Source organism: Phascolarctos cinereus, unplaced genomic scaffold, assembly GCF_003287225.1.
Source record: "Phascolarctos cinereus isolate Bilbo 61053 unplaced genomic scaffold, phaCin_HiC Scaffold_5;HRSCAF=322, whole genome shotgun sequence".
Classification (NCBI taxonomy): Eukaryota; Metazoa; Chordata; class Mammalia; order Diprotodontia; family Phascolarctidae; genus Phascolarctos; species Phascolarctos cinereus.
The window spans coordinates 250121852-250148885 of NW_027555958.1; the positions used below are offsets into that span (position 1 = coordinate 250121852).

General features: G+C 47.0%; 5 protein-coding genes across 5 annotated transcripts; 3 read left to right on the forward strand and 2 right to left on the reverse strand.

Annotated features, from left to right (window-relative positions):
* Window positions 1-4997: 4997 nt before the first annotated feature.
* LOC110204195 (histone H2B type 2-E) lies at window positions 4998-5504 on the reverse strand. The gene has a single exon (XM_020980476.2). It carries the CDS (start codon window positions 5450-5452, stop codon window positions 5072-5074), a length of 381 nt encoding a protein of 126 aa, XP_020836135.1. The 5' UTR covers window positions 5453-5504; the 3' UTR covers window positions 4998-5071.
* A 68-nt stretch (window positions 5505-5572) lies between these two features.
* Window positions 5573-7144, forward strand: LOC110204194 (histone H2A type 1). Its single transcript, XM_020980474.2, has one exon. The coding sequence runs from the start codon at window positions 5807-5809 to the stop codon at window positions 6197-6199; it is 393 nt and encodes a 130-aa protein (XP_020836133.1). The 5' UTR covers window positions 5573-5806; the 3' UTR covers window positions 6200-7144.
* A 1214-nt stretch (window positions 7145-8358) lies between these two features.
* LOC110204197 (histone H3) lies at window positions 8359-8909 on the forward strand. Its single transcript, XM_020980478.2, has one exon. It carries the CDS (start codon window positions 8449-8451, stop codon window positions 8857-8859), a length of 411 nt encoding a protein of 136 aa, XP_020836137.1. The 5' UTR covers window positions 8359-8448; the 3' UTR covers window positions 8860-8909.
* A 495-nt stretch (window positions 8910-9404) lies between these two features.
* On the reverse strand, window positions 9405-10278 carry LOC110204196 (histone H1.4-like). Its single transcript, XM_020980477.2, has one exon. The coding sequence runs from the start codon at window positions 10168-10170 to the stop codon at window positions 9514-9516; it is 657 nt and encodes a 218-aa protein (XP_020836136.1). The 5' UTR covers window positions 10171-10278; the 3' UTR covers window positions 9405-9513.
* Window positions 10279-14257: 3979 nt separating this feature from the next.
* Window positions 14258-24250, forward strand: LOC110204200 (histone H4). Its single transcript, XM_020980482.2, has 2 exons — window positions 14258-15832; window positions 17052-24250. The coding sequence occupies exon 1, from the start codon at window positions 14277-14279 to the stop codon at window positions 14586-14588; it is 312 nt and encodes a 103-aa protein (XP_020836141.1). The 5' UTR covers window positions 14258-14276; the 3' UTR covers window positions 14589-15832; window positions 17052-24250.
* Window positions 24251-27034: the final 2784 nt, after the last annotated feature.

Below are 27034 nucleotides of genomic sequence, written 5' to 3' on the forward strand. Positions count from 1 at the left end.
GACATATTACACCAATTTAGTTTTAATGAATTCCAATTTTAAAGGTTTATTTTTGTTTTAAAGGTGGAAAAGAGAGCTATCATTTAAAAAGTTTCCAGCTAATCTTTCTTTATAAAAGTTTAGTGCTTATTCTTCTTAACATCTGGATAAATTTTAAACTATTTTTAAAGAAGGAAAATAATTTTAGAAGAAATGTTTTGAAAAAAATCTCATTTGATTTTTTTTAGAAGGCCTACTAAATTTTCATTTGCAAGATAATTTGTTGTTAAAGTAATGTAATGAGCTGTAAAGCAGAAGAGATCTTACTGTTTTGATTGAATTTGTAGTTATTCCATGGCCTAAGCAAGACGTAAATTATTGTTTGAACTTACCATATGCATAAGATTAAATTCCTGAAGTGTTTCATTCTTCCAGAGGAGTATAATTAGAGAAGAATAAACAAGCTTGTGAACAAGGACATAAATCCATCAACAGGTGAGGTTAGTCAGGAACCTCTTTGTTTTGTTTAAGGAATGTGATTCCAGTACAGACAGTTGTGTTAGTAAAGAGTAGTAACTTATGAGCTCTTTTGTGTTATCCTAATGGGAAATGTAATATTATTTTTAATCTGGAATTCGAACATGTGCAGAGATTTATACAAACTGCTCAAGACTCACCTTAAGTTGTTCCCAGTGTTTAAAGGAATTATGAGAGCAGTAGTATTTTTCTGTGATCAATCTCTTACTGTTACCAATGTGAAATTAAATTCTTATTATTTAGGACATGTGATCCTTGAGAGCTAAACTCACCTGAAGCACTGATTATTGGAACCTGCTGTTCAAGACTTTATGGGATGGCAATTTACAATTGTTTTGAGCTTTGAATATAGGTATAGTTTTCTGGATTCTCCTGAAGCCAATAATAGAATGGCATGTACTACAGGCTAAGAACTGCTAGAGTTAAATGTCTGTACCTGGGAAGAGTTCTGAGGACAACCTTTGACACAGCGTAAGTAGGATCTTCCTGACTCTATTTCCTAATTGTACTATTTCCTTTCTGAAAAGGAAAATTCCCCACCTGATTAATCCTGAGTCCTGCTTTTAAAATCAAATGAGTACATGATTGGCTATCAGATATGACTCATTCCTAGAATCAAAAGAAATAAGAAAGCTTTTTTTTCCTTCTGATTCGATATATGACATTGTCCCTCTTTTTCTTTTATAGTAAATTTCTATGATCAAGAAGTTCTGTGAGTACAGTATTAAATCTATTAAATACTAGATGGATACTAGAACATCTCTGAGTTACTATAATAGGATGCAAGTATGAATAGCTTACAATTTTAACTTACATTCATGGCCTAATAATAATAATAATAATAATGATATAGGTACAATATCGTCCTAAGGAGGAAATGATTAAACAAAGTAATGAGACAAAGATGTAATGTGATAGATGTCTAATTGAATAGGATAGCAATTTTGAGAAAAGCAACAGAATTAGATTGATTCCTCTAAGAATTATATACAAATGCATATGATTGGCTTCCAAAATTTATCTGTCATGGGAATTCAAGCTTTAAGCATGTTTTGGTAATAAGATCTCAACTTTGGATTTTTTCTTTTACACAAAAATTTTATAGGATAGTGGCAAAAGTCAGTGAAATTACTTCTCCTTTATTAAGTTATCTGTCTGATAATTTTAAAAGGCAGAAGAACCCATTTTATGGTTCAACCTTCACATTTTCAAAGATTCTTATACCAGTACAGGATTTAGGTAAGAACAGAAGCAGCAGACAATATATAAATTAAAGTTTCAAAAATGGAGAACCAAATTTTTATGATTGTACTAATTTATACTAAGTCAGAATTATCTGGGAACTTCTAGATCTAAACCAGAGAAGCAGAACTTTTAGAACTGTCTTAAGAATAAAATTGTGCAAGAAAGAATATCTAGGGACCAGATAACTACATAAAACATCTGGTATTCAAAAGGTGCTGTTTTAATAGACATTGGGAATAGGTTGCTGGGATACAAGGAACTTAGTGTTAGTTAACATTGGTAATAATGATTACATTGACTTATGTGGCTCATGTTTAAGGTTTTCTTGGTTATCTTGGTGATGCATAAATCTCCCTTTTCAAAACTAGTTATTATGAGCCCTCTAAATAGTTTAATCTGTACCTAACTTGATGTAATTATGCAATTTTGTGAATTATGAGAAAAACTTTGTTGTATTGTTTGAACCCAGCCCTGCGTTACTAGGAAATTGAACCATCTCTATGTGCCTTTTAACTAAGGACCTATGTTATGCTGTTTTCTCTCAATTATCAACTCATATGTCTTCTAAGAGCCCCTATCAAGTCTATCTGACTACTCCCATAGCTACCAACTTCTGGATGTGAACTCCAGGATCATGTGAAGACAACCACTCCCAGTGGACATCTCTTCCCACCCCCTAAGGAAGAGGAAGATTTGTCCCATACCTTACACCAAAAGGAGGAAATGATAATCATTTACCCCATTGAGGGCCAAAGCCTGAGCTAATCAGTCAGAAGAAGAAGCCCAACATAGTAGATATATTTTATTTGTTCTCTGAGTGAACTCAAAATACCCCTTCCTGTGTCAGCAACTGAGGCTGCTCAGGAGCATTCCTGTTTATGGCCACTAAGGATAAGGCCCCTTAACCCAGACACTATCTTGGATAATGGGACTTTTCTTATGTTGGAATTGTATGGACATATACTATGCTACATCATGTTAATGGTAAAAGAAACACAGATATCCTGGATCTATAATTTCACTTGACACTCTGACATTCTCCTATCTTATTGTATTTACAATCTATTCAATTAAGAAAATTTCTTCCTCATTCTATGGTGAAACCTATGTGGAGACCATAAATCTGAGTAACATACATCCTGTCAGGGTTTAAATAACCTTCTAAAACCACTTGATTCAGTCAGAGTTAAACCTCTGGCTCCAAGTACATATCCTTCACTTAAGGGAATAAACAATATGATTTTGCTTATCACCTAATTTGCTTATCACCAACTATCAGGTCGACAGCACTGATATTTTCTTTTTCACCATATTGTCATCATGACTGTATCCTATATCTCTCCCTCTCCCTTCTAGAAAGCCATCTGATAAGGAAAATAGCATTTTTTTTAAAGAAAGTCAGCATAACTGATGGACATTGAAAAAGTCTGAAAACATGTGCAACACATGTGGACCTCCCCATTAGAGGATGGGGGTGTGGGTGTCTTCTCATTATCTCTTCTCTCAAAAGCCAAAATCCCAGGATTTTAGATAGGATTAATATTGGTATGCGAATTCTCAGGTTGGATTGAGGACTTTCAATGTGAAACAGCCACTACTTGAGTAGTAGCTGAGAAACTGTTAAATCATATTTTTTTCCTGTGGTTCCCCCATCCCCCAAGTTTCGGGATTTCCTTAGAGAGTATCAGTTGAAAGAAGGAATCATTTCAGAGGTTAGATCACCAGTAATCTTTTAAAGATACGTGTAACCCAGAAATTACACGGTCCACATGCCTCACAGAGCTTGGTTAATGCTGAAAGAACAGATGATACATGAACTTTGGAAGTCTGAAAACCTTCAGACAAGTTGCAGGTCTTTTGATCTGACATTCTTTCAAAAGCCACGATGATTATTAGAAGGTCAATGCCACAAGGTTTGCACCAGCTATTTAGCCCCATGAAGGAATTACTGGAAGAGTGCTGTAGTTAGGAACCTAAGTCAAATTGACCAATCGTTGGGGGAAATCCTTAGGTAGGGCATCTTCACCAGGGGCGCGGGACGACTTAGGCCCCGGCAACTGGGCCTCCTGAAAGAAACACCAATGAAAATCTACCCCAAGAAAAAGTCGGAAGGGGGCCCTTCCAGGTACCGTCAACTAGGGACACCGCAGTGAAACTTCAATGTATTGGCTCACGGAGAGCCGTTTTCCAGAGTGAGCAGGCCGTGCCCCTCCGGAGCACCCCCCCTCCTCCCTGCCCCTGTGCTTAAGAAAGTGAAAGAGAAAACGTTAATGATGGAGATTAAACTTAAAAATGTCAGGAGTCCTGGACAGAGTGGGGAGGGAGGGGAGGGAAGCTCATCCTGATCTCCTGCTGCCCTGCCCTGCCCTCCCCCACCCCTTCCCCCCATCAGCCTCCGTTTCCCACTCAAAAAAGACTTTTTGCCTATTTTAGAAATTTCCCTTCGGGTTTCTCTATCAACGCTGTTCTGCGCGCCCTGGTTGGATGTAAAGAAGGTCTCCGAGAGCAGCAGGATGTGCTTCGGTTTGTTTTGCCGCCTTTTAAAATTTTTAAATCTTCCTTTCCCTTATCCCAGAGAGCGCCTTTCCCCCACCCTCTCGGCCGGCCTGCGAGAGAGCGCCTAGAATCTTGCGCTGGCAAGCGATTTCCAGAACCGAACTGAGTGGCTGCAGCTGCCCGAACCGCTCATGAGTTTCGGTTTTGTCCAGGCCGTTGTGTCGCCCGCCCCGGCGTGGTCCGGTGTACCCGAAGCTCTCGGCGAGATTCCAGTTGGGGAAGGGGGTGAGAAGCAAGTCCCAAGGGAAGGGAGGGAGAGGGGGTTGCAGAGCCGAGCCTGGGCAGCGAGCTCTAGCAGAACCAGGTGTGTCGGAATCTCCCTCCGGCGCAGCCCAGGAAGAGCAGGAGCCAAGGGTGCCGAGGCTTTCGCGGGCAACCACGCGAGTTACAGGTAGCTTGAGGGCTAGCTAGGTGCCTTTAAGGCTCCTTCTTGTGCGCGTGGAAAAGCTTTTCTGCTGCCGCAGCCCCGGTTTGAAAGCCTGAGGCCCCGGGGGCTGGCTAGCTGAGTGGTGGCCCAAAAGACCGAAGCAAGGAGGCCTAGGCAGCAGTCATCACCGCCGGGGAGCCGAAGCCGCGGCCTCAGCTGCTCGGATGGGCAGTTGACTGGCTTCCCTCCCACACCGCCCCGCCCCGCCCGGGCCTCGGGAGGCAACTCGAGTGCATCTGGCGCGTCAGCTCTCTCGCAGAAAGAAGTAGGTGGCTCTTAAAAGAGCCGTTTGTGTATTGGGACGTCAGGCACCCACAGATCTCCAGCTTACTTGGAGCTGGTGTACTTGGTGACGGCCTTGGTGCCCTCGGACACGGCGTGCTTGGCCAGTTCCCCGGGCAGCAGCAGGCGCACGGCCGTCTGGATCTCCCGGGACGTGATGGTGGAGCGCTTGTTGTAATGCGCCAGGCGGGACGCCTCGCCGGCGATCCGCTCGAAGATGTCGTTGACGAAAGAGTTCATGATGCCCATGGCTTTGGAGGAGATGCCAGTGTCAGGGTGGACCTGCTTCAGCACCTTGTACACGTAGATGGAGTAACTCTCCTTGCGGCTACGCTTGCGCTTTTTGCCGTCTTTCTTCTGGGCCTTGGTGACGGCCTTCTTGGAGCCCTTCTTGGGAGCGGGCGCGGACTTGGCGGGTTCAGGCATAGCTGCAGACTGCTTCACCAGACCAACGCGAGCAGAAGACGAAATGAAGAGGCCAGCCTTGACTTCAGACTATTTGTAGGGCTTCTATTCAAATGAGAGATGACGGAGCCCTCTTTCTGATTGGACGGGGCCTGGTAAATCCGCCCCGGGTGGGAAGGGCATATGTAAATGACAAGATCCCGAATCTGCTTCTCCATTGGCTGGTTCATTCGAAGACGTTTGGAACCAATCGGACGGCGCCGTTTAGCCTGCCGCCTAACAGAATAATAGGTTCGCTCTGGAGTGGAAGGCACTCCACCTCTCTCACCTTGCTCGTCCTGAGAAAGTCGCCGTTTGCTTTCTTCTTTCTCCACCATGTCTGGCCGCGGCAAGCAAGGAGGCAAAGCCCGTGCCAAGGCGAAGTCCCGCTCTTCCCGGGCTGGTCTGCAGTTCCCGGTGGGCCGAGTGCACCGCCTGCTCCGCAAAGGCAACTACTCTGAGCGCGTAGGCGCCGGCGCGCCGGTGTACTTGGCCGCCGTCCTCGAGTACCTGACAGCCGAGATCCTGGAGCTGGCGGGCAACGCGGCTCGGGACAACAAGAAGACTCGCATCATCCCTCGCCACCTTCAGCTGGCCATCCGCAATGACGAGGAACTCAACAAGCTGTTGGGCAAGGTGACCATTGCCCAGGGCGGCGTCCTGCCCAACATCCAGGCCGTGCTGCTGCCCAAGAAGACCGAGAGCCACCACAAAGCCAAGGGCAAGTAAGCCAGCACGCTGCTGTGACGGGACAGTCCTGGAAACGAGGGACTTGTCTACCACGCAGAAACCAAAGGCTCTTTTCAGAGCCACCCACACTTTCGAGCAAAAGAGCTGACACGCGGCGGGTGTGCCCCGGCAAAATCCGGGAGGCTTGTGGGCGCCAATACTTTTTTTCTTGGCTTGACAACCTCGTAGTTTCGGGGAGGAAAGTCGCAATCCTGTAGTGTGTGAAGTTGCTCAGTCACCAAGCATTGATTTAACAAACCGGGACCTTTTAGTTACAATGGAGGCTAGGCTACCTCTGTCCCTAGACAGCACAGAACTTGAGACCAGAAGGCACTTATTGGGAAGAAGGAAGACTTTGGAACGATCCGGCCTTTCAGACGGGTCCAATTCAGTCAGGCTAACTTTTAGCATACAAGGGGAGTGGGAGTTCTATACCGGCATACAGGCTCGCCAAATTGCAATGAAGCAGCTTGAAACGCTGGGTCTCTCCTGGTTCTCTTCCTACCGGGTCGTTGACTCTTCCTCAGTTTCCCTTGTGCTGCTGGGCAAGGGGTCATCTACTTCCGGACCTCTAAGCTTGAATGTCTCTCCCAGACGGTCCTGGGCGTGTCCCCCGCTCTAGTCTACGCTCATCATCTCCCTTAACACAGGGAACTAGCACACCTACACAATCCAGCCTTCATCTCTTTGCCTGGGACTCCTAACTTGCTCACTCCCGGTCCCTAAGGCTTCGCCGATGACAACGCTGCCAACTCTGGTCTCCCAGCCCCAGCCCACTCTCGCCCTCTCCAGATGTCTCCATTTTCGCGGAGAGAGCCTCCGTTTCGCTCCTTTGTCGTTTCCCCCCACCCCAGTCACGGAGGTTCCTGATAACCTCTTTTCCCTCTCCTTTAAGAAACGCCGCGCGTCCAAATTGATTGCCTCAAAATATCACCGCAAATAACATCTCTGTCCTCTGTGGTCCTGCTTCCCGCCTCTCCCATCCATCCTCCTAACAGCTTGGGAAATAATCTTGCTAAAGCCCACTAGGCCACCCGGTCCCCGAACCTTCAACAGTTTCCCTTTTCTGCCTCTTGCCTAAAAAGAGACAGACTTCTTGGTAGTCCACCTCTTTCGGGTCTCTTTGGTGTTCGCGCAGGTCGTTCTACAGAATCTTTATCTCCATCTGAAGCTTGTACAAGCTGTATCCCTCGGGTTCCCGCCTCCTCCCGCTGTAGAAGCCGAAAGTGCAAGAAACGCTTTATTTTTAAAATTTTATTTATTATTATTTGGTTTTTGCAATGCCAACGTGTAACCAAAGAGCAGCTCCCTGGTAAATAAGCAGAGGACCGACCTGATGATGAGGCTCCCTGAATTTAGCTGGACCAGCAGGGCGGACAGGAAACAAACACATCATCAGGTTGGGTGGGACCTACTAGAGCCTTCATCTCTCATATGACACCCCACCACCACCAGCAAAACCAACGAAAACTTCAATTTTTTAGGGTCACCTGCGCAGCCAAAAGTGAGCCATAGGAGTACAATAATCTAAAAAAAAAGTTTGATGTGTAGAGAGTATTTTTTGATGTTAAGAAAATCAGGGTTCGGAATATGAAGATCTCGGGAAGTGCGCGCGAGGCGGGGGGGGGGCGGGGAGGGCGGAGAAGGGGGGGAGGCCGAATTGGAGGGAGAGAAAAGGCAGAGAGAGACTCAGCTAGAAGGCCTGGAGTTAAAGGTACTCTCAGGGTCTTCCAAGCCGGTGAACGGGCTCCATACAGGTGGCGGGAATAGAGTCCATAGAATATTCTAAAAGTCAAAGTCTAACGCAAACTAAAAGAGAGGACTCGGAGACAAACGGACGGAGAGATAAAAGAGAAGTCTGTGATCCCGAAAAAACAAATCCCAAGCTGGAAAGGGCGAAAATTATAATTAAAACACTTGAACGCGTGCCCGCGGTACAAAGACTGAGTTAGGAAGGGGGCTAGAGGAAATGAGGGGTCCCGGGAAGGGGGAAAAAGAAGAACAAAGGCAAGCGAGTAAACTGAGCCCAGAGAAGGAAGTGAAAGAGAGGGGCGGGATGAGGTTATCCAATGAAATTGCTCGGCATTTCGAGGGCGGGCTAGGGTTGACTTTCCACCAATTCATTCGGGCGCAGGGCTTTTGAACGTTCCAATCAGAACGTTCTCGTCGATATAAATAGAGGCGAGGGCGGTGGGGTTTTTCCGTAGTCGTTTGGTTGTTGGGGAAGTGGAGTTCCCTGCTGTGTGATCATGGCTCGTACGAAGCAGACCGCTCGTAAGTCTACCGGTGGCAAGGCGCCCCGTAAGCAGCTCGCTACGAAGGCTGCCCGTAAGAGCGCGCCGGCTACTGGCGGCGTGAAGAAGCCTCACCGCTACCGGCCCGGCACCGTGGCCCTGCGGGAGATCCGGCGCTACCAGAAGTCGACCGAGCTGCTGATCCGCAAGCTGCCCTTCCAGCGGCTGGTGCGCGAGATCGCGCAGGACTTCAAGACCGACCTGCGCTTCCAGAGCTCGGCCGTGATGGCCTTGCAGGAGGCGAGCGAAGCCTATCTGGTCGGGCTGTTTGAGGACACGAATCTGTGCGCCATCCACGCCAAGCGCGTGACCATCATGCCCAAAGATATCCAGTTGGCTCGCCGCATCCGCGGGGAGAGGGCTTGAAGTCCTACAACGCTAACCCACCAAAGGCTCTTTTCAGAGCCACCCACTGTTTCGAAAAGAGTAGCTGTATTTTCACGTACGCTGGTTCCCCCTTGAGCAGCAGCACCGTGGCGTAGCGAGTAGAAAACCGGCCATCCGCTTGGTTTTCAACTCCAGCCACTCACCAACTCAAAAAGTAGACGACTCCTTTCCCCATACCCCCCCCTTTCTGTTGCCCTTAACCCCCCCCTCAGGTGGCCTCCCCCCCGCTCAGTAAAGAGGGGGAGAGAAGTACGCCACGTGGAACTGGGAGGGGGTGAAAGGCAAAAAAGACAGGAGGGGCTTAGTGTGACTGGCTGGGGAAGGGCGTGGGGGAGGCGCAAGGGGAGGGCGCTTTTCTCTTCCTGTCTGGGTGGAGTAAGCGGGCTTCCCTTTCGTTTTTTTCCCCCTTCCCCCCCCCGCCTTCCTTCTCAAGCCTCTGTCGTCATCACCCCTCCCCTCCACCCTCGGCCTCCCCGCCCACCAAGCAGAAGGCACCCAGAAGAGACACACACAGGCACGTCGTGTACGTTCGTGTTCAGCATCTCTCTTTGAGATCTATGGGGTGGCTCTGAAAAGAGCCTTTGAGTTCATAATAAAGAGGTCGGGTAGGGAGCACGGCGGGAAGAAATTCCTTCACTTCTTGGGCGCCGCCTTCTTGGGCTTGGCTGCCTTAGGCTTGGCCGCTTTGGGCTTGGCCAGCTTGGCCTTAGCCGGGCTTTTAGCCACCTTCTTGGCCTTGGCGGCCTTAGGCTTCTTCGGGCTCTTGGCCGCCTTCTTGGCTCCCACCGCTGCCGGTTTCTTCACCTTCTTGGGCGTCTTCTTGACGCTCTTCTTGCTGGCCGCCGCTCCCGAGGCCTTCTTGGGCTTCTTGGCTGCAGCGCTCGGCTTCTTGGCCTTGGCAGACGCAGCCTTCTTGCCCTTGCCTTTGCCCTCAGCCGCCGGAGCTTTCTTGTTGAGCTTGAACGAGCCTGACGCGCCGGTACCTTTCGTCTGCACCAAGGTGCCCTTGCTCACCAGGCTCTTCAAGCCCAGCTTGATGCGGCTGTTGTTCTTCTCCACGTCGTAGCCGGCAGCCGCCAGCGCCTTCTTCAGAGCGGCCAGAGACACGCCGCTGCGCTCCTTGGAGGCCTCTACCGCCTTGGTGATCAGCTCCGAGATGGGCGGCCCGGCAGCCTTGCGCCGCGCTCCGCCAGCGCCGGCTGCCTTCTTCGCAGCCTTCTTCTTCACCGGCGTCTTCTCCGCGGGCGCAGGCGCGGGGGCGGCCGGCGGGGCAGGAGCGGTCTCAGACATCCTCTCCACTCACGGGCCACGAGAGCCGCAAAGACAGAGAAAAAACACAGGCGCAGAGAGAAGTAAACAAAAACACGACAGCACACAGTCGCCACAGTTGGGCCGACCTGGCCGGGGCATATATATAGAGAAGGGAGCCGCGCTCTGATTGGTGCGCTCTGCCTGCGCAGCCCGCCTTCTCAGTCACCTACAGCCATTCTGCTCTCCTTCGCGGTTGTGTTTCTTGACCCTAAAAAAAAGGGGAAAATACAACAAAACCCCGCACGCAGCCCCCCACTTTCGATCCAGAACTTAAGGGAGAAGCCTTGGGGTTCACGGCCCGTGCATCTTCTCCGCGCAACCTCAAATCCTAGGCTCCCAGCCTTTCCCAAGCCCCCCAACTACCCGCAAAACTCAGGTCAAATAGAGGCAACTCCCCGTGTTTCCTTTAAATTAGAAAATTACCGCTTCGCTCCCGGGACACTTTTCTCCCGGGGACGCTTCTGCACACCCTTGGCTTCTCGTCTGTACAAAACAGAAATCATTTCTCGCCACATTTGCACCGAAATCCCATTTCTCCGTGAGGGAAGTAACACAGGCTCTCTAGTGATCCCTGCATAGGCATCCAGGGGAACGGGCCATTGGAAAGAGGATTGTCTGTCCCGGACCCACACGTACTTCGGAAGTCCATCGGGGTCGGGGGCCACTATTCTGGCCGACTCAGGTCTAATCCTGGCATTTCCAGCAGTCAGACCAGGGAGAAAACCCAGGGTTGGGGTTGGGGTGGTTGGGGTTGGGGGCGGGGCTCTGCCGTTCATTTCACTTCTTTTCAACTCCAACTTTTCCCCAGCGCTCAAGTGCCAGGTACAGTCCTGGGGCACTCAACTCGGGGGATAGGATGGAGAACGTTAACCGTAGAGCCTCTGCCTTCGGGAAGTTTACAATCTAATAGGAAGGAGAGGACAGGGTGGCAGAAGAAAAGCAATCCAAGTTGTCACGGTCTTAGCAGGCATCCAACTGCAGCTCTGGGAAGCCAGACTGGACAGTGAGTTTGGAGCCAGACGGTGAAGGACCTTGAAGATCAGGCTGCTATGCATCCTCTAGGCAAATGAGAAGCCATTGAAGGTTCTATGCATTTTGTGCCTTTGCAGAAGGAAGGGCGACTCTTCACGACCGACAGGGATCTCAATCCAATGCATCCCAACCTAATCCCAACCTTGCCGACGTTTACGAGGAAAATTCCTCAGGAAAATCCCTGTAAAATGAGGCCTGCTCTGTCGGAGAGGGGAATGACCCAAGTCAGGGGGACGCGTCACTCCATTCTAACAGCAACCCAGCTGCTGTGTTGGCAGTGAGCGGAAGTGTTGGCACAGGCTAGGGATCATGGACATGGAATCTATAGAACTAGGCCCCCGGATTGGATGCAGGGAGTAAGGGAAGTTGAAAGGGGCCTCTGAGGTTTGGGGGAATAGCCCTGCCCCTGTAAAAATCCAACAGGCCTCTCGAGCAACTACTAGGCCCCAGGCCCAGGACTAGGACACTGGGAGTCAGAGGCAAAAGCAATACAGTCTCTACCTAACCCCCGGGGGACTTAGATTCTCCTGGGGAAACTGCAGACACAATAAATGTATTAGAGACTTGAACCAATCCCAGTTCTCTTGAGGATTTCACTCAAGAAACTGGCACCTCAAAGGAAAAGTGTCTTCTCATTGTTGCTCTTGTTGTTGCCGCTGCTTTTAAAATGTGGCTTCATTGGTATGTGCCTGTTCCTCCATTCTGCCTGCCTGCACAGCAAATTAACATGAGTTCTCTGACTTTGCCTCTGTCTCCCCCTCCTCTCACCCTGACCTACCACCACCCAGGCAACACCTTCATGGCACGGAGAGGAAAAAATTCCTTTTCCGGCATCACTGAGGTTGGTGGGAAAGTGGTGGAGGCCACAGGATTCCCTTTTGCAGGTCAGGAAACTGAGACAGGCAGTAGTTATTTTCCCAGGGTATCTGAGGGAGGATGGAAATAAACACTTCTTAGGTACTTGTCTCATTTAATCCTCGTAACAGCCTGTCACAGTTGAGAAAACTGTGGCAGACAGAGGTCACCGAGACTTGCTCAGGATCACACCTGGTGAGTGTAAAGAAGCTCTATTTGAACTCAGATCTTCCGGACTCCCGACCCAGAACGCTATTTGCTGCACCATCTAGCTCGTATTCTTGACTCTGAATGTGCCAACCCCTTACTCTTCGTCCTAGGGATGACTCTTTTTAATCTCCCTGAGGTTCAGAATTACTTGTAGGAGAGTTGGGTGGCAATCACTTCAGCCCAGCAACTCATGTCTCATCAGTACCCTCTCACCCTTCCTAGCTTTCGAGGTTCAGCGTTCCTCTCAGATCCTCCATTTTAGGAGGCACCCCTGTCCAGCCATCTCTTCATTTCCCACCCCACTGCACTATTCTGAATTTCTCTGTCCTACCTGAAGCTGGGTATCTTCTCACCCACCTCTCATCTTTCTGCCCCTCTCTCCCCACCCTCGACACCCCCCTCCCAGTTTTTAGCCACTTGTGTATTATATTACCCCTTTGAAAAAAAAAAAGAATGTAAGCTCCTTGAGGGCAGGAACGGTCTTTTGCCATTCTTTGTATCTCTAGAGCTTAGGGCTAAGCCTGCCTGCCGCCTATTAAGCACTTCATAAATGACTGTTGACTGAGTGACTGACTGCTGCTTCCACTTTACCTGTGAAATATGGAGAAGAGTGGCTGTGGTTATGTACTAGGTTCTACTACTCGGTTCTAAAGAATTACGTTTTGCCACTAGACCGAGCAGCCAGGTGGCTCGGTGAATAGAGTAGCAGGCCTGAAGTCAGTAAGACATGAGTTCTAATACGACCCCAGATGCTTACTGGCCCTGTGTCCTGGGCAAGTCACTTAACCCTATTTGCCTCAGTTCCCTCATCTGTAAACAGGAACTGGAGAAGGAAATGGCAAGCCACTCCAGTACCTTTGCCAAGAAAATCTCAAAAGAGGTAAGGAAGAGTCGGACAAGTGTGAAACACGACCAAAAAGCAATCGGGTTTTTTGTTTGGTTTTTTTTTTTTAGTTAGGGAGGGGGGGTGTTTGGACGTGGGTCGGAGAGCTGCAGCTTGCCTTTAATGCCGGTGTTCTTGAACTTTTCTGTCACTATCCCCTTGGGCAGTCCGGATAGTCTATGCAGGCCTCAGAATTATGTTTTCCAGTACAGAAAGTAAAATAGATAATAGTATTACAAAGGATTATGCAGAAATGCAATTGTTAAAGGTCTTTAAAAAAAAAATTCAAATCCCCCCCCTTAAGAACCCCTGCTTTCAAGTGTAAATAGCATCTAAAAGGCAACCTGACCCCCCCCCCCCAAATCTCCACTACTTACTCCAATGACTGGAGAGGAAAACTACTTGCACTACAGAGTATAGCTTGAAGAGGTGGGGCAGGCCTACCCAAAAGACGAACTGATTCAACAACAACATCTGTCCACACTTCACAGGAATGGCTTCCAGGAGGATGGAGTCTGAAGTGAAGGGGAGGTAGCAGGAGACAGGAGTACGAGAAATAAATTTGGAGTTTGGGACTCTTGAGAGAAAGTGTTGTAAGAGATCCTTCATAAGTGAGGGAAGAAAGGACTCTAACGGCAAGTTTCTTTTGCTAGTGCAAAACCCTATCACAGATTTACTGCCATCTTCAATAACCATAACGCAACGCACAGGCAACCAAAAAATCCAAAGGAATAAATAGGCCTATATTGCCACCACAGCGTTCCTGAGTTCGTCCTTCCAACCTTCCCTCCGTAACATATTAGAATGAAAAATGAGGAGTTAAGCTTTTTTTCCTGAAAAGAATCAGGCATCTTTCTTCCGAATGAAATAAAAGACAACTGAGAAAAGGGGCGCGCTTGCTGTTCAGGATTGTCTCTCTGCTCCCTCTCGTCCTATGAGAAGGGACCTGAGGCCCAGGGAGGGGCGGAGCCTCAGATGCAGTATCCCACCGCCCCCTTCTGGGCCCCTTACGGTTTTCAAAGAGGTCCGCCTATGCCTTATATAAAGGTCTCGCGGGGTCTGAGTCCTTCATTCGTTTCGAGTGGCTTTACTGAGTTGCTTAGTCATGTCTGGTCGCGGTAAGGGAGGCAAGGGGCTGGGGAAAGGGGGTGCCAAGCGGCACAGGAAGGTGCTGCGGGATAACATCCAGGGCATCACTAAGCCTGCCATCCGCCGCTTGGCTCGGCGTGGGGGTGTGAAGCGAATCTCGGGGCTGATCTATGAGGAGACCCGCGGAGTGCTGAAGGTGTTTTTGGAGAACGTGATCCGGGACGCCGTCACTTACACGGAGCACGCCAAGAGGAAGACTGTCACGGCCATGGACGTGGTGTATGCTCTCAAGCGCCAGGGCCGCACTCTCTACGGCTTTGGCGGCTAATCGTGCCTGCGGGTATTGTGTGTGTGCGCGCACCGTACCCTGCTGCTTCCCCAAAGGCCCTTTTCAGGGCCGCCCATTTTCTCACTTAAAGGAGCTGTGTTCGTTCTCTCGAGGCGGGAAGGGGTGAGTTCAACTGCCCAACTTGGTGGTTTGATTTCATTTTTCGGTTTTAGCCTTGCTTAGGCAAAATTAGCGCACAGGCCTGGGTACGGGGAAAGGTGATGGCCACCAAGGCGTAGTGCAAAGAGTTTGCATGCCCATTACCCACTTGTCTCTTGCTTGAGCTGCGGGAGATTAACGCGTTTCCCTGTGCACGTCAGCCTCGGTTTGCAGCCTCGTTAGTCCCCCACGTTGATTTACGCAATCACATGAAAATTTATCCTTTCCTTGGATGGTCTTAACTTTCTCGTTATCTCTTTACGGGCTTATTTTTCCTGTACAGGAGGGGGATAACATTCTAGCACCTCCCAAGATCTGTTATTGAATGTTTTATTATAGATGTAGTACTTTCAGATTTGCAAAGTGCCTGATGTACCCTTTCAGGCTCCCTGACTCTCCAGGGCAACCCTGAAGGGGGTAGATGCCTTTATCCACATTTCATGGGTGGGGAAGCAGCCCCAAATGATGACATCACTGGCTCACAGTCGTCCCGAGTGGGATTCTAAGACAAAGATAGTGCTCTAGCCATTACACCATGCTGCCTCCTCGTGGCTGCGGTTGGGTTGCAAGTCGGGAAACCCCCACCCTGCTTCTGACTGCTATTACTGGCCCATCTGACTTTGGGAAACTCCTTTCACCCCCTGCGCCCTCGTTTTCTGCGGTGACCGCTAAATCCTATCATCACACCTTTCAGTGGTTTAACAGAACCAACGTTTCTCAGGCCTTCACCTTTCGAGGAATTCACTCCTCAGACTGGTTTTTCGGAGCCTCACCCTCTCCTTCATCCTCATCTGCAAAATATAAGGCTTGGATTATACAGCCCTCTGAAATCCCAGTAACTTCGACTGCCACCAAGAGCTGTAATTAGTTTCCTGTCCTGTCCTGGTGGACAAGAATGGTGCTTCTGACAGTGGTTCCCTCAACTTACGAATAGGGGCTGTTGGCAGAGGAAGGTCAGGTTGGTGGCAGAGAAGAGAACATCACTGGTAGGAAAGCTTCTGCTCTAGATGCCCAAGGAGACAGACATATCCAGGTGGAGAGGGCCAGCAGGTCACGAGGCACTGGATTTCACGAGAGAATCTGGGGTAGGTAACCTCACACCCTTGCAGTAGCTCCATTACCCCCTTCTGACTAGTCCTTCTTTCTTCCCATTGCCAACAGCACAGACTCTTAGCATCACCTAGTAGGCTTGTAGCCATCTCTTCCAAGTAGATCGATCTCCATCCATTCTGCCCCCTGGTCCACCCAACCCCCAAGATGTCTAGTTAGGGATAACTGCTTAGAATTCTCCAAGAGCCCCTGGGAAAGGTATACAACAAATAAGTCAGCCTTCCCTTGTAAATAGGTATTCTTGGTCTCTGAGGGGGAATCCATAACCAGTCATCAAGCCTCCTAGTAACTGATTGATAAATCAATCAGGATTCCCAAACACAATGAAAAGTGACTCTTTTTTTTTTACTGCCTTTAATATGCTTAAAAGCTTCACTGATTAGAAAAATGAAAAGCAAACCTTGTGAATCTTCTTGTTCCCTGACAATGTTGAGAGAGAGAGAAAGAGAGAGAGAGAAAGAGGTCTTGCCACAGTACAAATGGAAGCAGTCCCCACTCTTCTCCCACAGCCTCATTCTGGGGCCTGTGCAGCTGAGTTCCTTAGTTCCTTGTGGAAATGAAGTCCCCCCATTTTACCTTCTCCAGTAGGGAAGTAGAGATGGGGGAAATTGCAAGTCAGGCAAAATTTACCAAGAATCTTAGTGCCAGGCTGTTGAAGGACTCCTCAAGCTAGACTCCTATGTAGAGCATCCCAGGCCATACACAACCTTTAATTACCTACACTCTCTCTCCACCCCCAACCCTACTCCACCCCTGCCAAACCCTTATCCAGCCCAGGCCTTAGGCCCTGGGAGAGGAAGTTGTTACTCCTTCCAAGAACAGCTCTAGCAGAGTTTGTTTAACTGACACCTGGGTAAAGCTGTCATCATTCACATTGGCTACACTTTTCTGATTCCTGCTAGCTCCCTCTTCCCTCGGGCACCTGACAATATTGCCCTCTTCTATTATCCAAATCTTATACTACTGTCAAGGGACAGTGCTCTAGTGCTACCCACTCCACAAATCCTTTGGATTATTCCACCCCACATTCTGCTCTCCCTTCTCTGAACATCTGTTACTCTTCTTGTCACTGGTGTTCTAAAAACTTAATGGTTCTGTTTAAGGTGGGTCTGTCTTGTCACCCCAATTAGTTTTTTTTTCCTGTTGTTTCATAACATCATTCAACACTTAATGCCATTTTGTATTATTCCACAGGTGGGAGAGTATGACCAGAAAAAGGGGTGGGACCCCTAAGAATTGAAATTGAGAGACATGTGTTGGAAGAACAAAAAGAAGCCATTCAGCATCCTGGAAGATCTTGGATGGAGGATTTATAGGAAAATAGTGACAGGAATCAGGATGAAAACGGGGAGGGGGGGGAGAGAGAGAGACAGAGAGAGAGAGTGGGGGGAGGTGTCTATTGAAGAGAGACTGAGACTTGCCTTTGGTGAATGTGTCACTTAAAGTATCAAAGTAAGTGTGAGTTTTCTTTCTGGAACAAAACTGGAGCAAGATCCGATTCATATGATAGAGACATTAACCAGTACCAAACAGTTTTGGGGATTACAGCTTTGAAGTATAGCAATACTTCTAACATCAGTCAACCCATTGACTTGTAGTGCCCCCCCCTCCACCAGTTTATTGAATGTTGTTTGTGTATTTTTCTAGCTAAAGATAAGGTTTATTACAACATCTGTCATATTGGGCAGGCTCTTAAGGAGTCTGAACATGTGCAAGCTAGTGGCTAGATTGTAAGAATCTGAGTACCTTAATGGAGACGAGATGAACCTCATATACGGAAAGACTGTGGGAGAGATCTAGGAGTGGCCAACCAGTCTGCAGGGATTGTGAGGTAATAGAATGCCAGTGACCTGACCATGTGGCCAAGATTGAATGGAGCCTAGATAGAATTAAGGGTGGGAAGTGGCCATAGGGAGGTAAAGCAATAGAGAACTAGGCTAGGTGAAGGGTAACAGAGAATTGGGAGGTTGGGTGTAGGCAATAACAAAAGGCCAGTTGATGGGATTATAGCCTCAGGCAAACTCCAGAGATTTGGCTATGTGAGAAAGTCCAGGATGGTTCTTTTTTTTTTTTTCGGGGGGGGGGTCTAGGTCCCATCCTCATTATTCCCCCCCTCAAACAAATGGGGCCCAAATTCTTTTGTGGTAAGGGTCTTGGCTTCTGAAACTGCTTCCTGCTGGCAAGGGGCATAGAGCGGTCCCTGCCTCCAGGGGGTCCCAAAGAGGAGGTTGACTGGAACCAAGCACAGGCTGCATCCAGGGAAAGATGGGGGGTGGGGACATTGGCTGGTACCAGCTGTTTGCTGTCAACTGTAGGTGATAGTCTGGAAGACACAAATCTGACAGAAAAGACTGCAGGGCCCAAATGACAGGATAAAACATCCTTAGCTCTGTTTGGATCCAGATAACTCAGTTTTACAACCATGCAGTGTCAAATCCACCTCATAGACAGACTCAGGAATAGCCAGGAGCATCCCATCTTAGACTGAGGCTAAAATTGTCCTCTCAGCTTTTCCCAATGCTGACTTCCCACCAGTATCACATTTTCTGAGCAGCTTGTGGCATTTCTCTCAGATGGTAGATTATCGATTATCAATGGATTGCGATCCATCAGACAATTCAAAATAAAATCCTAGGAGCTTTTACTTCAAACAGCAAGTTTCATTAATCACAGCTTAGGAAAACTTTTCCAGGATTTACATCTAAAACTTAAAATTTGTCATGGTGTAAAAAGCCAATCATACCCAAAAAGCCATACATAACCCAAACAAGCTTTTTTGGCTAGTTTACACATTAAAACAATAACCAACAATAGCCAAAGTATTTTAGCTGTAACAGAATTATGAAAAGTTGCTTGACATAACTGATACAAAAAGTTCACCCATTTGAAACTTAAAACAAGCTCATTACCAATCAGTTGACTTCGATTTTATTAAATTCATTTCCAAATTACTTTACACAGAGAATCAACATCTCATCATTAACGGTTAAAACTACAAATTTAAAAGAGCATGCTTATCCAGATTGGGAGACTAGCTTCATTACCTTGAGCAGGATGTGCTGAACCTGGGTGATGCTTCCAGGCAAAGGTTGCCCTAGGGCCCAAGGCCATTGCCAGGGGGACCTACACTGCCCTTCCCTGGTGAAATCAAAGGTATGGGGTAAATGGTGAAACTCCCTTCTCCTGTGAAGGGGGGTTAACAGATACCCTCTTGACTCAAGGGAGGGAGGGGGAGAAAGGAGTGACCAGGGAGGTAAGGAGGAGTTTCAGAAGTCCTTAGTGATCGATCATAAAACCTTCAGAATCTAAGATGTTTTTAGCTATTCTAACTTTTTCCTGTAACCTCCATGAAGGAGGATTCAAGGGTGTAGAGGGGAGTAAGTAAGCCTTAAGGAACCAAAAAGCAACTATAGTTTTCCTCAATTCCCTAGTGCGAAGAGAATTGATAGAATTGGGTCCTGTCCGAAAGAATTCGACCCAAGCCTTCTTTCAGCCAAAGATAAGGTTTATTACTGGGCAGGCTCTTAAGCAGTCTGAACATTAGCAAGCTAGTGGCTAGATTGTAAGAATCTGAGCATGTGACTAGATTTTAGGAATCTGAGCCGAATGCTGTTCATTTAGTGAACTAAAAAAACTCTCTTTCCTCATCAGAAGTTGCTCATACTGTCTGTGTATCCAAATCGCCAAACTCCTAAGATTAACTGAATACTAAAGCTACAGGTCATGTCATTTTCATAAGGTAATCAATAATAGCATGGAGATCACAAATAATTATTTTACAGTGTTTTTAGCTATGAGAATGATCCACAGCCAGAGTCTCCTCTAGCTATCACCGTAAATACAGATGACCTCTTCCTACTTCTGTAAGCATACTTCTACCATTCTGTTCACTCAAGGTACAGGCCAAAGTCTCTTAGGAGAATTTTCCTCAAGCTCTTTGCAAGGTTGACAAGTCTATCATCAAAGAATGAAGGTCTTTCCATCTTCTTTGTCTCTGTTGTCTACAGTTTTTCACGAGCCATAACTCTTAACAGTTGCTCTCTCCAGACTCACCCCCCATAGAATTACCTTTTAACACAAGCTATTCCTCCACCCACACCCACCCCCCAGCCACACGCAAACATGGTCATACCCTTCATTTTCCCATCACCCACAAATGTACCATTTCTATGTCCATGCACTCTGAAGTTGCCTCATCGGATCACGATCTGCTGTCATGTTACTGATTTTGCCCTGCTAAGCCTCAGCCTTAGATCACTCCCACCATCCACTGCCTTAGATGTCATGCCTGTGCTGCCAAATGTAAGTGGAATAAAATCATAAAAACCATGCTGACTGGGTCCACCACTGCTGCTAGGCAATCCTTTTATGCCTCCCTAATCAATCCACTGTCCCATTTACCACAGTGGTTCTTCCAAACATTTTCATTCCTCCTCAAACCTCTTATGGCTTTCCCTCCTCCCACCCTCTTAAGCAAGAATTTTTTTGCCTTATATATTATTGAAAAAGTTGAGGCCATTTGATGACAGTTACCTCTTCTCCCTTTTTCTTCATCTCAAATCACCCACTTGCCTTCTGCCACTGTCTCCTCCTTCATCCTTGTCTGATACAATGAGGTGGCCTTTCTCCTTGCCAAGGCCACCTGTCTAGCTGCGCAAGAGATCCTGTTCCATACTGTCTCCTCCAGCAGATTGCCCCCCACCTCCATCATCCCCTCTCTCACTTATCCTCAGTCTCTCCATGACTACTGGCTGCTTCTTTACTGCCCATGTACATGCCCATGTCTCCTCCACCCTGAACTGATCCATCCATCCCTATTGTCTCATATCTTCCCTGCCTAGTGTGACTAAATTCTTCAAGAAGACCTCCGGGTGCCTCCAGTGCTTCTCCTCTCATTCTCTTAATTTTCTAGTCTGACCTCTGACCTCATCAACCAACCAAAACTTCTCTCTCCAAAGCACTAATCACCTCTTAATTGCCAGATCCAATAGCCTTTTCTAAATCCTTCTCCTTCTTGACCTCTCTGCAGCCTTTGCCACTGTGGATCACCCTATTCTGTATATTCTCTTTTCTTTTGGTTTTCAAGACACTGCTGTCTCCTAAATCTCCTCCTACCTACCTGATTTCACCTCAGTCTCCTTTGCCGGATCTTCATCCTTGTGATTCTTGCTAATCATTGATGTCCCCACAGGATTCTGTCCTGCACCCTCTTCTTTTCTCCCTCTACATTATTTCACCTAGTGAGCTCAAGAGCTGCCATGGATTCCACTCACCTGGTACAAGCCCTCATCTCCTCACACCTGGATTATTGCTTGCTGGCTGGTCTGCTGGCTACAAGTCTTTCCCTACTACAATCCGTCTTTCATTCAGTCAACAAAGTGATTTTCCTAAAGCCTAGGTCCAACCAATCCACAACTGTCCCCCAAGACGCACCTAAACTCTCTTCTTCTCTCTCTCAACTCTGGTGGCTCCTTATCATCTTCAAGATCAAATATAAACCCTCTGCTCAGAAATCAGAGCTCTTCATAAGCAACACTCCCTCCTTCTTCCGCCTTTCCATTCTTACATATTTAAAAATTGTATTTTTATTTCATTTAATATTCCCTAATTACATTAAAAAATTTCAATATTCATTTTTTTAAAAAATTTTGAGGTCCAGATTCGCTCTCTGTCTCCCACCTTTCTCCCAGCCATTGAGAAGGCAAGCAATATGACATTAATTATACTTGTTCTTATGCTTCTCTAGCCCTCTCTACTCCAGTATACAGCAACACTGACCTTCTTGTAGTCCTGCTGCAAGACACTCATTTTCCAACTTTAGGCATTTTCACTGTCTGTAGTTCACCCTTGGCATTTTTCCCCTTCTCATTTCTGCCTTCTGTCTTCCCTTTCTTCTTTTAAAATCTTAGCAAAAATCTCTGCCTTCCTTCTACAAGAAGCTTTCCCCAACCCCCCTCAAGGCTGTGCTTTGCCTCTGTTGATTATCTCCAGTGTATGATAATGTGTATAAAACTTACTTGTACACAGTTGCTTGCATATTATCTCCCCCTTAGACTGTGAGCTCCTTAATAGCAGAAACCATCTTTTGCCTTTCTTTTTATGTCCGGGGCTTATCCCAGTACCTGGCATGTAGTAGGCAATTAAAAATGTTGCTCACTGACTAAATGACTCAAAGTCCTCCTAGATTTGAATGGTTCTGTGTCAAGTGATTTGGGTAAAGGTGGGTGGATAATGACGAGATTGGTTCTCAGTGAATCTCTTACGATGTTTGCTTCCAAGAAACTTGGATGTACATTGAATACCTGAATGGGTATCTCAGGAGGTGACCGGGACAGTAAATTTCCAGTACTAGCACTGTTTCCTGCTCCCTGTGATGGACTAGAACATTGGTTAGGGACAGCAGTTATCCTAGGAGGAAGTGGGTACATGAGCTGTTCCCTGGAAGGGTATGGAGAACTCTTGCAGAGGGATCAATGAAGGTGCAAGAGTTTCCTGTGGGTAGCACCACAGATACAATGGGCCCCAGTGTGGGCAGGAGTGTCAGCATAGCCAGGAAATCTTGGGTGGTGCCTAGGGAGTGAGATTCAACATAACCATTAAAAGCAAGATCTGTCAACCTAATTCTGGCCCCTAGTTCACCCTCACATAAACTCCCTAAGTCCTGCCTGGGTCTCTCATGGCTTATGACCATGTCAAGCTGGAGGGATCTCCTTGTCTGGATCTTCTGTCCATGGAATGAAGAATCATTTCACATGTTATAGTTTAGTTTAAAAATTAAAAAAAAAAAGGAAGGTTGTTTCTCATCAAGACTGTGACCTGTTATTGTTGTTGTTGTTTGTAAATTTTATTTTTTTAAAAAAGACTAGATATCCCCATCTCACCCAGGCTGGAAGGGCAAGGGTTACTCATAGGCCTGGGCCTGGTCTCTTGAGCAGGGTGGTCTTGACCTGTTCTGTTTCCAGCCTGGGAGCCCCTCTGCCCCTGGAGGCTCCTTGTGTTAATGATGACTTCAGTGAGGACACCTGATCAGCCCAGCCCACTGCAGCTCAGAACTCCTGAGCTCAAGACATCCACCAACCCCAGTGATCCCCACAGTAGGGATTGCAAGTGTGCTCCACCATGCCTGGCAGCTGAAACCCATCATGATGGCTTCTGGGAAGGCCCAAGTCTCTGGTCCTGCCTAATGATCCTCTGGAGCTGGTACAGACAGGAGAGGAATAGTTTTCAACACTGACCCTCATTTCCCTCAGATAGGAGAGCTTATGGAAATAGAGGGACAGACCTAGAGCTGATGCCTCTGACTTCAGTAAATATAAAATGAGACATTTTCGCCTACAGCAGGCCAGGAAAATCTCCGTAACCCAAGATGCTAGGTAGGGTTTCTAGAGTATGAGGATGCTCTTCTTCCCTCTACCCCACATGAAAAAGGAGTGCCACAGCCCTGGAACTCTGCCCCCCCCCATCCCACCCCACAATACACATATTACCTACCTCCTCCCATTTTTTCTACCTTCATTTGTATGAACTGGTACAGAATGAAATGAGCAGAATCTGGAGCACAACTCATAAAAATAACAATCTGTAAAGACAAACAATTTGTAAGAAGAACTCTGATCATTGAATGCAATACCCAGCCATAGTTCCAGAGTCTCAAGGGGGTTATTCACCTTTTGACAGAAAGGTAATGGACTCAAGATACAGAATGAGGCATACGTTTTTGGACATAGCCACTGTGGGAATTTGATTTGCTTGACTATGCAGATTTTCACATGGAATTTTTTTTCTTTCTTTTTTTATGGTGTGGATAGGGAAGACAAAATAAATGTTTGACAACTGAAAAAAATAAAAAGCTATAAGTATACCCTCCCCCCGCAAATCACAGAAGAGAACAGATGGTAGACCAGAAATAATTACAGACAATCAGGACAGCTTTCAAAGGTTATGTTGAATATATTTGAAAGGTAACATATTTAGCTTTCAAACAATGGGGGCCAAGTCAGGCATTGTTCCATGTGGGACCTCATCTGGGATAAAATGATCCCTTTGCATCTGTGGGGGCCTTTGGAGAGATTTTCTTCCTGGGGCTTTTGATTTTAGTTCTCCTAGACTTCAAGATCCTAGAGAAATTTGGTAAAAAAATAGAATTTAGGCTATAATTATATGGTCAATTGTTTTCCCCCCGGTCTGTGTTCCCTCATAAGTCAGTTCCTTTGGTAGACTTTTGCTAGGTGTTGATTTGTTGAGTGTGTGATTGGTAAAATAATGATACTTTTTGTGTTCTTGAATTCTGTTTAAGAATTGATTACTGCTATGTTCCGTATTACTGAGTCCTAACTGATATTAAGGTTAATATGAAACATCTGAATTAATAAATAGTTACCATCTGGTGGAAATGTCCATATTATTCTTTTTACATTTAAACAGACCTAGCCCGCTTGCCATTTGTGAAAGCAAAATTCCCTACAGCTTCTTAGGGTGGGAATAATTGTGCCTAGCTTGCAAGGGTAGCTGACATTCTTTACTGCTTGTCAAATTGTGAGCCTACTTGTCTTTTGGTCCTTTGGGGTGAGTTTTCAATTCCATTTGGTTTACCTTTGCAGTGGCAAGGATCTATAGAGGGAGCAGGCCCTTTGGAATGAGGACCCTGAAGAAATTCCTTCATTCTCTATGGGGATCCCCCTATGTTTGTGGGGACCCCAGAGCAATCAAACTCTCTGCAAGAGGGGTCACATGCTGGCCACAAGAGTGCAGCCCAACTACATAGAAGTGTAATTGGGAAATGTTTAACAACTTAAATCAAAACGCAATGCGACATAGATACCATTAATTTGTGGTTTTCTAAGTCAATATGAAACTAGCATTTCTATTGGAATTTGACACCAGAGCCCTAGAGAATACGGGTGTCCCCTGGGTAGAAAGGAACACGTTTTTGTCCAGACCCCAGTTGTATGGCATTATGCACCCAGGGAGTCATTGGAAGAGTTTCCACTCAGGACAAATGTTCTCATCTGAAAGAAAGGGGTAGGTAACACCTTGTTGCCCCCACACCCTACACATCTATGGGAAAAACTCCACGTCCTTTGGAAAGCTCAGTGTGGACCTGGCTTCCTTCAGAGACAGGAAGCTACCTTTCTTTCCCTTTCTTTACTCTTCCTTTTGCTTGTGGGTTGAGAAAGTCCCTAAAGGCTAAGGCTAAGGAAGCAGAAATATTCGGAAAACGTTGAAACGTTCCTTGTATTGTTGAATCTGTGAAATTTTGTATTTGGAGATAATTGGACTTCCATCAGTATATGGGTATAAGACAATGGCTGTTTTGAGAGTTGACTGCACGGCACTGAGGAAGCAAGGGAAAGGACTTTGAATTTGGGGCAAAGACTATTTTCCAAAACGCACCTCTGACCCTTCTCCAGGGTCAGTCAGTTTCAATCAGGAGGAAGTGGGTGACAGTAGCCTAACACAGAGGCATCCTGCTTCTCTGGGGTTCCTCTGTTCCCCCCTCCCCCCAGCCTCTTTTGTTACCACGTGGGTGGGGAGTGGCTTCCTTCCATTGGCTGCTTGACCAGCACAGGCTGCATCTTTAGAAACTGCCAGCCTGGGACAGTTAGCCTGCTCTTTTTTGCTGTATCCTGAGGGTGGAGATCACACACAGTGTAGACAGCCTGAACTGGACTGGGAGGGGTGACAGCTATCTTCCCTCTAAGCTGCCACTTTAACTCAGGCTCTGAGAAATGAGCCAGAGAATCTCTGTTCTGTTTCTTTTATTTTTCTCCGGTTCAGGTGCAGGCAGTAATCCCCACTGGACCAAGGAGTCCTAGCCTAGGGGAACTTGGAGGCAGGATTCCAGATGGGATATTGCTGCCATCCAGCCCAGCAGGTGAAGCCCCAGAAGCCTGGATGACCGGGACTGCAGCCTGAGGGGCTTTTAGACTTGGAACTTGGGGCTGTAGTCTATAGGAACTGAGCTGAGCTATGAACCCAATTCCTTCTCTGTAGAGGGGAGATTAAGCCCCACATGTTGGAAGAATATGTTTGTGTGTTTGTTAATATACCTTGAAAGTAAATATTCCCTTGTAAAACTAATCGTCTGTTTATGGTTAAGTGGAATTGGGGTCCAGGAGAGCCTATCCTCTTCAATCATGGAAACAACCTAGGAGGAGGCTGGAGCCACTGCAAGAGAACTTAGACACCCCCAAATCCCTTTAAGCTTACCAGAGAATCCTAAGGGGTGGAGTAAAATGTAATCTACCTGATCTTTAGGCAATGTAGGCCAGGAGTCAGTGTTACCTATCATATACTCTAAATGAAAAGCGTTATGGATATTTGCTACATCATGTGCAATTGTCTTCTGATCTATGTTTACAGAAATGCTCATTTTGTTTGAGGTTAAGTCTAGAGTAAAAATAAATAAATCCTTCTCTTCCTGGAAGGCCTAGCTTAGAAGCCACTTCTCTGATCTTTCCCCTCCCACCTACAATGATTCCTCCCTCACACTCACCCCAGTCTCTCCTGACTTTTTATTGTGAGAACCACATGAAACCTGAAGGCACTATGCAATAATAATATGAAATAAATATAAAAATATATGATATAAAAATAATAATGATTATTATTGTTACACAAGGGACTCAAAGGTAGTATTGGGAAGGGGAAAATAAGAAGGACATATGGGGATTCTGCAACTGCATGAGGAGAGAAATTCAAGCAGTAGCCACCAAGAGAGAGAAAGCACAGGCCTGAGGTGGGGTCACTGGGGGAAGGTCTGAAGGAGAGGGAATTCAAAAAAGATGGGCAAGTTACAGGGGACCACAACCACCAAGAAGGAAGCTGACTTCCCTTCGTCCCAGGAAGTTCATTATTGGGACAACCTCATCATCCTCCAGTTCCTACCAGCTTTGGTCCCCTACTTTATCTTTACTCTCTGCCCTTCTAACTGAAGGGTGGTGCCATGTGCTCCAAAACCTCCATTTAAGGAGAGAACTCAGCTCAGAACATTTTCTCACCTGGGTGCACCATTCTGGTACTTTGCCACCATGCCACCATGTCCAGTACCTTCTCTCCCCACCCCTTTTGCTCCCCACTTGACTTTTCAGTTTCCTTTTGGGTGTTGTTTCCCCCCATGAGATTGTAAGATCCTTGAAGGAAGGGACTGTCTTTTTTCCCATTTGTTTCCTCAGAGC

Coding starts and splice junctions, on each gene's coding strand:
- LOC110204195 (XM_020980476.2), bottom strand. CDS start 5,452: ATGCCTGAACCCGCCAAGTCCGCGCCCGCTCCCAAGAAGGGCTCCAAG.
- LOC110204194 (XM_020980474.2), top strand. CDS start 5,807: ATGTCTGGCCGCGGCAAGCAAGGAGGCAAAGCCCGTGCCAAGGCGAAG.
- LOC110204197 (XM_020980478.2), top strand. CDS start 8,449: ATGGCTCGTACGAAGCAGACCGCTCGTAAGTCTACCGGTGGCAAGGCG.
- LOC110204196 (XM_020980477.2), bottom strand. CDS start 10,170: ATGTCTGAGACCGCTCCTGCCCCGCCGGCCGCCCCCGCGCCTGCGCCC.
- LOC110204200 (XM_020980482.2), top strand. CDS start 14,277: ATGTCTGGTCGCGGTAAGGGAGGCAAGGGGCTGGGGAAAGGGGGTGCC.